This window comes from Ostrea edulis, chromosome 3 (assembly GCF_947568905.1).
Source record: "Ostrea edulis chromosome 3, xbOstEdul1.1, whole genome shotgun sequence".
Lineage (NCBI taxonomy): Eukaryota > Metazoa > Mollusca > Bivalvia > Ostreida > Ostreidae > Ostrea > Ostrea edulis.
In genome coordinates, this window is record NC_079166.1 from 62,975,070 (window position 1) to 62,988,669 (window position 13,600).

Genomic DNA, 13,600 nt, shown 5'->3' on the forward strand with positions numbered 1-13,600 from the left:
GAGATCAGTGGAAGATGTATTGATTTTGTGAGGAAGGGTAAAAATTTCTGCCATTGTTTTGTCTGGAAACTGTGAATGTGCAGGGTTAGAATAACAAAGCATGTATTCTGGATCTTAGTCATCAAAATGTTTTAGGCAATGTCTTCAATTGGTTTTACCGTGTAAGATACGATATTTGACTTTATTTTGTGATTATTATAGACATTATTCATCATTTTTATTGTTTTTGTGTTTACAGAAGATGAATCTTCAAAAGTGAAGGTCTAAATCGGGATGTTCTCGATACGAATTGTAACGACCGACCACTACCAGGGGACTCCAATACCCGGGCTGGACGTACAGTACGCAGACTTCAGGGCCTCTGCTGTCAAGAAAGTTCCTGTCATCAGAGTGTATGGATCAACACCTCAAGGTATGCTCTATTGGGGGCCAGACTCCAAATCCACATATAATGCATGTTTTATCTTTCATGGTGCAAAGACTGCAAGTCTTGTGGGATTTATTGGTTTAAAGTAATAGATGTGCTAAACTAAAAATACTGTAGTCTGGGGTATTATTGTCCCATTGTGTCACTCTTACTGGGTGATTTGAAATGGTGAATTTATTGCATCAGGGCATAAGCACCCTGGGACGTACATTGTAAATTTCCCTGTACACAGTAAACAGTGCATATGTCATGCCTACACAGGCTGATAGTTAGATGAAAATTACTTGTGTTGGTAGATTTGGTTGATTTGATTGATATATTAAAAACTGTGACATTAACAACTGTATCTTTCTTTTCTTTCTTGTAAACCTGTGGTTCTTCAAAATATCTTACGACTATGATAAGAATTTCTTTTTGCCTCTCAATCAAATAGACATCACAAGGTCATAAGTGTGTATGCTAGTATTATCAACTGTGTATAATTTATATACTAATTCGGAAGATCTGGAAGAAATGAGGTACATGTATAATCAAATTATTGTGTTTCTAAATTTTGATCTCGAGTTTGAGATTTTTAATTCAGCAAGGTGAAATCTGACATGAGCTACTCGGATCACTTTTTGTCCAGCGACCGTCTATCTCTCCGTCTGCTCATAAACTTTAAGCGTCCATGTTTTAAATATGCAAGCATCCCCAGTTAGTGCAAATTGAAGCCTGTTTAGATGACCCCTTTGGGTAGGATGGGGTCACAAAAGGGGATCAAAGTTTTATATTGGAATATCCAAGGAAACATTCTTGAAAATCTTCTTCTCAAGAACAGCAGGGCCATGGTTAGTCATAGAAATATATGCAAGCATCTTCAGGTCATGCAAATTCAAGTTTGATAAATTCAGGGGTATCTAGGTAGGTGGGGCCACAATAGGAGATAAAAGTTTTATATGGGAATATACAGGAGATTGATTAAAACAACTTCTTTTCAAGAGTAGCAGGGCTACACTAAATCACAACAAAATGCAAACATTCCTAAGTTGTGTGGATTCAAGTTCTTTTATGCCCTTTATACTAAAGTGGGAGGGGGGGGGGGGGGGGTATTAGTTCTGTCCTATCTGTCTGAAACTATAACTTTGCTCATAACTTTTGAATGGTGCATGATATTACTCTCATATTTCATATATGCATTTCTTAAGACAAGCCCTGTTTTTGGTTCCAAGATTTTAACCTTGTTACAATGACCTCAATTTAATGTAGGACTTTCATATGTTCTATATAGATTCCTTATAGCAAACCTTATATTTCATAACATGATCCTTGACCTTGTGACTTTGACCTTGGAGTTTGACCAAATTTCAAAATTTAACCTTTAATCTTGCTCCTAACTTTTGAATGGTGAGTGATATTATATCTCTCATGTTTCATGTATGTGACAAAACCTTTCATTTGGAACCAAAGTTTTAAGAAACATTACCCTAGGCAATATCTCCTAAACTATTTAAAAGTAGGGCATTCATATGTTGTGTATAGATTCCTTAAGGCAAGACCTTGCATTTCATACCATGATTTTTGACCTTGTGTCAGTTATGTTGTGATAGATCTGAGAGGTTTGTTTGGGACCACAATATGGGGCTGAAATATTTCACAGAAATAAAGATTGAAAAAAAAAAAATCTTAGAAATACAACAGCTGATTAGCACCAGGGCCAAGGCGACTCAGGTGAGCGATTTGGTCCATGGGCCTCTTGTTTGTGAAAAGGGCCACTAGTTCATGATATGTGCTTCTGTAAATGTCTAAACTGTTGAAAAGTGTTGTTTTCAAATTGGGTCACTGTGGACTGTTTTTAGGTCAGAAGACATGCATGCATGTGCACGGAGTGTTTCCCTACCTGTATGTATTGTACGATGGAACTCAGCCTTGGGACAGATACCTACGACTCTTCGCCAACAGTCTGGATAAAGCAATCAATGTCGCGCAGGGCCATGCATCGTCAGAAATACAGCATGTGTACAAAATCACCCTGGTGTCGGGAATGTAAGATTTTTTGCTGTATATACATCACATGTGTTTATTTGTATGGATAGAACAGAAATAGTTTATTGTGTAGCAGTAGTGTGTGTGACATTGTAGCATATAGATAAAGTTTGTTTTAAAGATAGAAATTTCAAGCTTAGAAGTGATAATTATTAGAATGAAATCAGAAATCTGTAATTTGATTTATGAAGTGGTTTCATTGAATTTACTGTCTAGAACCAGTTTGTTAGAGGGAAAAGAACCAGTTTGTTAGAGGAAAAAAACCCAAATTTGTTAGGGGGGGAAAGAACGAATTGTTAGAGGGAAAAGAACCAGTTTGTTAGAGGAACAAAAAAACCCAATTCGTTAGAGGGAAAATAACCAGTTTGTCAGAGGGAAAAAAAATCAATTTGTTAGGGGGAAAAGAACCAGTTTATTAAAAGGAAAAGAACGAGTTTGTTAGAGGGAAAAGAACAAGTTTACATGGCATAAGTCACTATCTTTATATGAAATGCCACATTAGATAATGAAGCTGAATTGATCTCTCTGTACAGACCCATGTATGGCTACCATGAAAGAGAACAACAGTTCCTCAAGATCTACTTCTACAATCCGAATATCATCAGGAAGTAAGTGTTCTAAGACTTTAACTAACACTCTTAATGTCATCAGGAAGTAAGTGTTCTAGGGCTTCAATCTAACACTCCTAATGTCATCAGGAAGTAAGTGTTCTAGGACTTCAATCTAACACTCCTAATGTCATTAGGAAGTAAGTGTTCTAGGGCTTCAATCTAACACTCCTAATGTCATTAGGAAGTAAGTGTTCTAGGGCTTCAATCTAACACTCCTAATGTCATCAGGAAGTAAGTGTTCTAGGGCTTCAATCTAACACTCCTAATGTCATTAGGAAGTAAGTGTTCTAGGGCTTCAATCTAACACTCCTAATGTCATCAGTAAGTGTTCTAGGGCTTCAATCTAACACTCCTAATGTCATCAGGAAGTAAGTGTTCTAGGACTAATCCTAATGTCATCAGGATGTAAGTGTTCTAGGACTAATCCTAATGTCATCAGGAAGTAAGTATTTTAGGACTTCGATTCATCTATTTTATCAGATAAGGTAGTTTCCTATTATTTTAGTCCATCAGTAAAAATGTATTACATGTACAGTATGAACAATATCGATTATCTTTATTACACGTACAATATCAATTATCTTTATTACACGTACAATATCAATTATCTTTATTACACGTACAATATCGATTATCTTTATTGCACAGATGATATCGATTATCTTTATTGCACATATAATATTGATTATCTTTATTACACGTACAATATCGATTATCTTTATTGCACATACAATATTGATCATCTTTTTACATGTACAATATTGATTATCTTTATTACACGTATAATATTGATTATCTTTATTGCATGTACAATATCGATCATCTTTATTACACGTATAATATTTATTATCTTTATTAAACATACAGTATTGATTATCTTTATTACATGTACAATATTGATTATCTTTATTACACGTACAATATCGATTATCTTTATTACATGTACAATATTGATTATCATTATTACATGTACAATATCGATTATCTTTATTAGACGTACAGTATAGATTATCTTTATTACACGTACAATATTGATTATCTTTATTACATGTATAATATTGATTATCTTTATTACACGTACAATATCGATCATCTTTATTGCACATATGATATCGATTATCTTTATTACACATACAATATTGATTATCTTTGTAAAATTGAAAAGATATAGGCATTCAAACATTTTTAGGGTATTTGTTATACACAGGTGACTGTCAGTCTGTATTATTAGGTACACTAAACTAGGTCAAGGTGTGCAGTGATGTGGTGAATCTTTAGGATGATTGTACAGGTCTGAGAACTACTGAGGAATTATCAGGTGACAGAAAGATTAAGTCCTAGATAACTGTACTTTGAGAGTTAATCTGTTATCACCTTGTAGATAGACCAGTTAATGGTCTGTTGTAACTGTGTAGACAGAGGGGGGAGGGGCTTGATAAGACCGTACAAACACTGGAATCCTGTCATGGATTTAACAGCAGTACAGGAATGTTAAAAAAAGACTTTTAAACGTTTTTTTTAAATAACATTTTAAACCTTTTGTGATACTGGTCCAAGATAGAGTCGTGGAAATACATGTATTGGAATATATATTTTCATCCCGTACATGTGGTGTATATCACCCATTGGATAAAAGCTTGATCAAACGTTCTTTGTTTAGTAAACAGGCACTTCTAGTTATTGCATGCAAGTAAAAACCATGATGTTTCATTGCGTGAAGTTAGATCAGTGCCATAAACAGAAGGAATTAGTATGGGATAAATAAAACATCGTTAAAATGCCGTATCAATTGCTTTGCTTTAGATGCACCATTTCAACTTGTTGGATAAAGCAAACATAACACCACTCACTATAGATCTACAGTGTGTGTATAAAACACAGAAAACCAGGTGTTAGAGTTCCACATATACATGTTATTAATTCAGATTCCATCAGATAGAACCGTGTACTGAATGGTACATAAGTTCATAGGAAGGCTTTACCTCTTCTAAAACATCCCCACATGATGTCTAAATCTGAAGTGTCTCTCCACATGATGTCTAAATCTGACGTGTCTCTCCACATGATGTCTAAATCTGACGTGTCTTTCCGCATGATGTCTAAATCTGACGTGTACTGAATGGTACATAAGTTTATAGGAAGGCTTTACCACTTCTGAAATGTCTCTCCACATGATGTCTAAATCTGACATGTCTCTCCACATGATGTCTAAATCTGACGTGTCTCTCCACATGATGTCTAAATCTGACGTGTCTGTCCGCATGATGTCTAAATCTGACGTGTACTGAATGGTACATAAGTTTATAGGAAGACTTTACCACTTCTGAAATGTCTCTCCACATGATGTCTAAATCTGACGTGTTTTTCAGGGCGGCGGACTTACTGCTTGGAGGAGCTGTTCTAAACAAAGGATTCCAGCCTTATGAATCTCATATTCCTTACACACTACAGGTAAGCATTGAACACACTACAGGTAAACATTGTACACACTACAGGTAAACATTGTATATACTACAGGTAAACATTGTACACACTACAGGTAAACATTGTACACACTACAGGTAAACATTGCACACACTACAGGTAAACATTGTACACACTACAGGTAAACATTGTACACACTACAGGTAAACATTGTACACACTACAGGTAAACATTGTACACACTACAGGTAAACATTGTATATACTACAGGTAAACATTGTACACACTACAGGTAAACATTGTACACACTACAGGTAAACATTGTACACACTACAGGTAAACATTGTACACACTACAGGTAAACATTGTATATACTACAGGTAAACATTGCACACACTACAGGTAAACATTGCACACACTACAGGTAAACATTGTACACACTACAGGTAAACATTGTATATACTACAAGTAAACATTGTACACACTACAGGTAAACATTGTATATACTACAAGTAAACATTGCACACACTACAGGTAAGCATTGTACACACTACAGGTAAACATTGCACACACTACAGGTAAACATTGTATATACTACAAGTAAACATTGCACACACTACAGGTAAACATTGTATATACTACAGGTAAACATTGTACACACTACAGGTAAACATTGTACACACTACAGGTAAACATTGTACACACTACAGGTAAACATTGCACACACTACAGGTAAACATTGTATATACTACAGGTAAACATTGCACACACTACAGGTAAACATTGTATATACTACAGGTAAACATTGTATATACTACAGGTAAACATTGAGAGGATACAATAGAATGTATGTTATTGTGTGCTCTGATCTTCTTATCATAGAAAGAGATAAATTTTAAAAACTCTTTGGTGAAAAGTGTGATATGACTATTAAATTTACATGTATGTTAGTATTTGTATACAGTAAGACATGCTTACATCAAACCCATTTATAACGAATTTACGCTTACAGCAAAGTTATTTTCATTCCCTGTAGTTTTAAAATATACCATATAAGTGGAATTTTTTTCATGAGACACAAATTTAGCAATTTTCCCATAAAAATGGGTACATATGGTTATCAAGAGCTAATTTTAGCAACTTTATAATTCCAAAAGAGATAACTATTACTTATGATATGGAATACATAGTTAGCGATATTTAATTTTAAATATCTAACACCCTCACTAATAATGTCAGAATTAAATCCTCACTAAAAATTCTGCTTATATGGTATATGAACTTACTGGATACAATGAATTTTATAACAAATCAAAATCCTTTGTCCCATTACTTCATTATAAGTCTGTGTTACTGTACATACTTTTACGTGTACGAGTTTCTCCTCAACAGATGTTTATTGACTACAATCTGTACATTGTTTTACGTGTACGACTTTTTTACAGATGTTTGTTGACTACAATCTGTACATTGTTTTACGTGTACGACTATTTTACAGATGTTTATTGACTACAATCTGTACGGTATGAACATGCTGAATGTAGCGGCTGTGAAGTTCAGACGCAAGGCGCAGGACGGTAATCATCTGTTAAAATCTTTTTTAAAATACTCATTTCACACATACTATTACCGGACAGGAAAGGGAGATAATTTTATCTGTTAATATTTCTTTTTGTAGAGTGCATTATTTTTTAAATTTAATGTTAGATAATGTATTAAAATTGTAGTAATTTTGAATATTTGATATTTGGACTTGTCTAAATTACACCAATAGCCATACTGCATAATCGTATTATCCCACTCATTTTACATCTCTATAGAAAATGCAAATCCTGAACACCGTATTGAGAATCGTCCACCTGACCTGACCTCCCCTACGTCTCCCGATGGATCGCTCCAGGACTGGCTCAGTAACACCACCTTCTCTCAGTCTCAGCCAATCTGGAACCAGGACACCATCACAAGGTACAATGTAACCATGTTAAAACAACCAATCACTGTGAAGGGAACAATCTTACCATTCCTCCTGTACAATCAGAAACAGGAAGTGACAATACCATTCAATTTGTTGATATTAGGAATAGTAATATCATTTATTTGAGATAAAAGTGTATAAGTTTTTTTTTTATTGTCACGATTTTCCTCCTAATAATTGTAGTAATCAGGAGCTGGAGGTAACTCCATACTCGCAGTTTTATCTGATAAAAGTATAAAAAGTGTATTTATTTCCATTTATTACAGTTAGAACTGATTAATTATCAAATAAAATATATAGGTCATCACACTTTTTTTAAGATGTGAGACATACATAACAGAATTATATATCCACGTCACAAAATTTCCTTAAACAGCATTTTCAAAATTTCATACAAACTGGTTATGACATATGATAGTATTCGTAACAGTTTCATGAAACTGTTTCTTCTCAAAAATATATAAAATGTCTGAAAAATAAATGAAATCTACCGCATAATATTATGCTATTAATAAAAACAGAGTTATTGCCCTTGGATTCAATATTTTGAAATATATCATTGGATATTTATATATGACTTAGACTTTTAAAATAGGTTATGATTAACAAGATTTTTTTTTACAATAACCATCGGAAAAGACTCCAACAAAATTTATGTTCCTATCATGCATAAATCTAAATAAATCATTGATTTTGCAAAATCTGTGGCTGTCACAGGATGGTGGAATTACTTTAAGCTGTGCAAAAAATTCATGCATATCAAACTTTTGATCAATTGACAACAAGAACGTAAAAAGAAATGAATGTTATTTCCATACCAATTCAAAGGTAGCATTCCATTTTAGACATTTTCACATGTACTTTAATTTATTGTTAAATAGAAATGTTGTATGAAATCAAAATTGTTATAGCAATTAAACACATCGTTTCCCAATTAATGGATGTTTTTAAGCTTTTGATACATAGTGACAACTCTATCTTGAAGCAGAATATGTAATGTATATTTCTCTTCATGCTAATTCAAAGGGCAAGAACTCTCAAGTGGTTAAATTGAGCAATTTTCTGGAGGTACTTGGGGACAAAGCATAAATTGGATTTGTGTGTAAAATTCCCAATGTACAGCAATTGAAAGTGTCTTTGGTTGAAGTACTCCTTTATTCTAGATTTAAAAGTCATTATATAGGTACCTTTGTTAGGGAGTGAGGGGGTGTGTCTTTATTAAGAAAGTCATTATATAGGTACCTTTGTTAGGGAGTGAGGGGGTGTGTCTTTATTAAGAAAGTCATTATATAGGTACCTTTGTTAGGGAGTGAGGGGGTGTGTCTTTATTAAGAAAGTCATTATATAGGTACCTTTGTTAGGGAGTGAGGGGGTGTGTCTTTATTAAGAAAGTCATTATATAGGTACCTTTGTTAGGGAGTGAGGGGGTGTGTCTTTATTAAGAAAGTCATTATATAGGTACCTTTGTTAGGGAGTGAGGGGGTGTGTCTTTATTAAGGAAGTCATTATATAGGTACCTTTGTTAGGGAGTGAGGGGGTGTGTCTTTATTAAGGAAGTCATTATATAGGTACCTTTGTTAGGGAGTGAGGGGGTGTGTCTTTATTAAGAAAGTCATTATATAGGTACCTTTGTTAGGGAGTGAGGGGGTGTGTCTTTATTAAGGAAGTCATTATATAGGTACCTTTGTTAGGGAGTGAGGGGGTGTGTCTTTATTAAGAAAGTCATTATATAGGTACCTTTGTTAGGGAGTGAGGGGGTGTGTCTTTATTAAGAAAGTCATTACATGAATCGCTTGCTGTGCTGTAAATAAACTGTAGTGTTGTGGTCAATACTCTTTGTTTCTAATTCACTGCGAACAGAGTTAAATCCCTTTGATTCATTGACAATGGTTGTATGTAGAAGACTTTCGGTTGTCCACTTGGATACCTAAGTTTCTGCCGGGTGCTTCAGCTTCCTCCCACATTAATGATATCCTTCACAGAAATATCGGAGCCGACAAGAAGCATTGATATCAATAGTCTAACTTGTGTGTTCATTGTTGTGATGCAATTGAAAGATAAACGTTATAGAAAAAGAATAATTGCGATTTTCCGTGACACAAATATAGTGCTATTTATAATATAGAATTTGTTAGTGCCACCCATCTTGATATTGCCTGTTCTTAGATGTACTGCTGTAAAACCTACCCTGTTGTTGATCCTGTTCTGTTTAAGAGGTTAATGTGGTTTGACACGTGCCCTGGTCAGCTGATATGATGTCTGTGTTTTCAGTGATATGTACCTGGGACGAGACACCGAGAGACAGAGCACATGTGAACTGGAGGTGGACGTGGTGGCAGCAGACATCCTCAACAGACTGGAAGTAGACGGTAAATACAGCTCACGTCACCGTGGCTACCAATCAGAGAGATAATGCTTGATATATTCATCCACCAATGGTTAATTTTGTGTTCATACCTCTACATCTAAAGTTGATGAAAGCATTGTATCTAACATTGAATTTAGTTCTCTGATTGATTCACCCTTTTTAGCTAACGTTGAATTTAGTTCTGTGATTGATCCACCCTTTTAAGCTAACGTTGAATTTAGTTCTGTGATTGATTTTTAGCTAACGTTGAATTTAGTTCTGTGATTGATTTTTAGCTAACGTTGAATTTAGTTCTGTGATTGATTTTAGCTAACGTTGAATTTATTTCTGTGATTGATTTTTAGCTAACGTTGAATTTAGTTTTGTGATTGATTTTTAGTTCTGTGATTGATTTTTAGTTCTGTGATTGATTTTTAGCTAACGTTGAATTTAGTTCTGTGATTGATTTTTAGCTAATGTTGAATTTAATTCTGTGATTGATTTTTAGCTAACGTTGAATTTATTTCTGTGATTGATTTTTAGCTAACGTTGAATTTAGTTCTGTGATTGATTTTTAGCTAACGTTGAATTTAATTCTGTGATTGATTTTTAGCTAACGTTGAATTTAGTTCTGTGATTGATTTTTAGCTAACGTTGAATTTAGTTCTGTGATTGATTTTTAGCTAACGTTGAATTTAGTTCTGTGATTGATTTTTAGCTAACGTTGAATTTAGTTCTGTGATTGATTTTTAGCTAACGTTGAATTTAGTTCTGTGATTGATTTTTAGCTAACGTTGAATTTAGTTCTGTGATTGATTTTTAGCTAACGTTGAATTTAGTTCTGTGATTGATTTTAGTTCTGTGATTGATTTTTAGTTCGGTGATTGATTTTTAGTTCGGTGGTTGATGTTTAGTTCGGTGGTTAATTTTTAATTCGGTGATTGGTTTTTAGTTCTGTGATTGGTTTTTAGTTCTGTGATTGAGTTTTAGTTCTGCGGTTGATTTTTAGTTCTGTGATTTTTAGCTAACGTTGGAAAGAATCCTGGTCTTGCTGCTCTATGGGAAGATGAGAGACAGAGGAAACGAAATCTGGGGCAGTCTTCCCAGATTACACCCCCAGCCTCCCAGGGTAAGTGTTTTAAGGTCAAATGTCAAAGGCTATGTGTCAAAGGTCAAGTGTTAGGTCCTCCCAGATGCTATGCCAGCCTCAAAAGGTAAGTGTTAAAGGAGTACTAAAATTTAATAGGGTGAATGTCATAGGTCAACCCTCCTGTATAACACCCCCAGTATTGCTGGGCAAGTGACAAGGGTCAGTTCTGCCACGTTACACCCCCTGTCCCCCCAGTCTTGCAGTGTAGGTGTCATTAATATATATCCAGCCTCCCAGGATGAAAGTTGGATAAGCCTGTAAAAGAGTAATACAAGCCACCTTGAGTAAGTGTCAAAGGTAAATTCCAATCTCCAAGGAAAGTGTCAAAGGTGAATTCCAATCTCAGAAGTTAATTCCAATCTCAGAGGGGAAAGTGTCAAAGTTTAATTCCAATCTCAAAGGAAAAGTGTCAGAGGTTAATTTCAGTCACTGCGTGTAAGTGTTAAAGGTAGATTTCATGAAAAAAATTTTGTTATATATTTATTATAGATTTAAAGAAGGGATAAATATTTCTTTAAAAGACTCTTGGTTATGAAAATTGATGTATTTTGGTTTTAGATATAGACCTGTAGAATGTTGTGTTTGATAACATCCCCTGGTATCTTGTGTTGTAGAGCGTGGGGATGTGGAAATCAGTGACAGTGACCAGATGCTCTCCGACCGCTTCAGGGAAATCGTTCTCCGTCAGCTTCCATACATGTAAGTACAACCAGGTTAGATCATTGGACTAGGTGTTAGTACATACAGGTTAAATCATTGGACTAGGTGTTAGTACAGACAGGTTAAATCATTGGACTAGGTGCTAGTACAGACAGGTTAAATCATTGGACTAGGTGTTAGTACAACCAGGTTAGATCATTGGACTAGGTGCTAGTACAGACAGGTTAAATCATTGGACTAGGTGTTAGTACAGACAGGTTAAATCATTGGACTAGGTGCTAGTACAGACAGGTTAGATCATTGGACTAGGTGTTAGTACAGACAGGTTAAATCATTGGACTAGGTGTTGATACAGACAGGTTAAATCATTGGACTAGGTGCTAGTACAGACAGGTTAGATCATTGGACTAGGTGTTAGTACAGACAGGTTAGATCATTGGACTAGGTGTTAGTACAGACAGGTTAAATCATTGGACTAGGTGCTAGTACAGACAGGTTAAATCATTGGACTAGGTGTTAGTACAACCAGGTTAGATCATTGGACTAGGTGCTAGTACAGACAGGTTAAATCATTGGACTAGGTGTTAGTACAGACAGGTTAAATCATTGGACTAGGTGCTAGTACAGACAGGTTAGATCATTGGACTAGGTGCTAGTACAGACAGGTTAAATCATTGGACTAGGTGTTAGTACAGACAGGTTAAATCATTGGACTAGGTGCTAGTACAGACAGGTTAGATCATTGGACTAGGTGTTAGTACAGACAGGTTAGATCATTGGACTAGGTGTTAGTACAGACAGGTTAAATCATTGGACTAGGTGCTAGTACAGACAGGTTAAATCATTGGACTAGGTGTTAGTACAGACAGGTTAAATCATTGGACTAGGTGTGAGTACAGACAGGTTAAATCATTGGACTAGGTGTTAGTACAGACAGGTTAAATCATTGGACTAGGTGTTGATACAGACAGGTTAAATCATTGGACTAGGTGTTGATACAGACAGGTTAAATCATTGGACTAGGTGTTAGTACAGACAGGTTAAATCATTGGACTAGGTGTGAGTACAGACAGGTTAAATCATTGGACTAGGTGTTAGTACAGACAGGTTAAATCATTGGACTAGGTGTTGATACAGACAGGTTAAATCATTGGACTAGGTGTGAGTACAGACAGGTTAAATCATTGGACTAGGTGTTGATACAGACAGGTTAAATCATTGGACTAGGTGTGAGTACAGACAGGTTAAATCATTGGACTAGGTGTTGATACAGACAGGTTAAATCATTGGACTAGGTGCTAGTACAGACAGGTTAAATCATTGGACTAGGTGTTAGTACAGACAGGTTAAATCATTGGACTAGGTGCTAGTACAGACGAGTTAAATCATTGGACTAGGTGTTGATACAGACAGGTTAAATCATTGGACTAGGTGTTAGTACAGACAGGTTAAATCATTGGACTAGGTGTTAGTACAGACAGGTTAAATCATTGGACTAGGTGTTAGTACAGACAGGTTAAATCATTGGACTAGGTGCTAGTACAGACAGGTTAAATCATTGGACTAGGTGTTAATACAGACAGGTTAAATCATCTTGCATAAGTCACATGACTAGAATGAAAGAAAATGAGGGTAAACAATGTAGCCCAAACTTTGGATTTTAATTTAATTCTTTCTTATACACGTGTTTCCATTAGAGCTCGGTTTGGGCCACAAGCTGTGCTCACTATAAAAGTAACTTCCTACATGAATGAGTTTAATTTTTCTTTGTTGTGGGAAAATATGGCAGATATTCGGATGGCAGCCAATCAGATTGTTGTATTTGTTAATTTTTCAGTGACAGCCAACCAGATTCCATGTCTGAATCATCCCAGGAGGACATATTCCCCTCGCAGTCAGCTTCCAGTGTAGATCTTCACCAGTCACAGCAAGAAGGTGGGAATTAATGGGGAATTGTGGGAATTAATGGGGAATTGTGGGAA

General features: G+C 35.3%; 1 protein-coding gene across 2 annotated transcripts in view; it reads left to right on the top strand.

Moving 5' to 3' along the window:
* LOC125673902 (uncharacterized) overlaps positions 1 to 13,600 on the top strand; it is a 55,794-nt gene that overhangs the window by 11,853 nt on the left and 30,341 nt on the right. For both annotated transcript variants that reach the window (XM_048910829.2, XM_056158467.1), the window contains exons 2-11: positions 239 to 412; positions 2,266 to 2,452; positions 2,986 to 3,060; positions 5,433 to 5,514; positions 6,985 to 7,063; positions 7,307 to 7,451; positions 9,733 to 9,830; positions 10,833 to 10,937; positions 11,573 to 11,657; positions 13,456 to 13,553. In XM_048910829.2, the coding sequence (XP_048766786.2) occupies positions 274 to 412; positions 2,266 to 2,452; positions 2,986 to 3,060; positions 5,433 to 5,514; positions 6,985 to 7,063; positions 7,307 to 7,451; positions 9,733 to 9,830; positions 10,833 to 10,937; positions 11,573 to 11,657; positions 13,456 to 13,553 (1,093 nt within the window). In that variant the 5' untranslated portion in view covers positions 239 to 273. The remainder of the gene's footprint in view (positions 1 to 238; positions 413 to 2,265; positions 2,453 to 2,985; positions 3,061 to 5,432; positions 5,515 to 6,984; positions 7,064 to 7,306; positions 7,452 to 9,732; positions 9,831 to 10,832; positions 10,938 to 11,572; positions 11,658 to 13,455; positions 13,554 to 13,600) is intronic.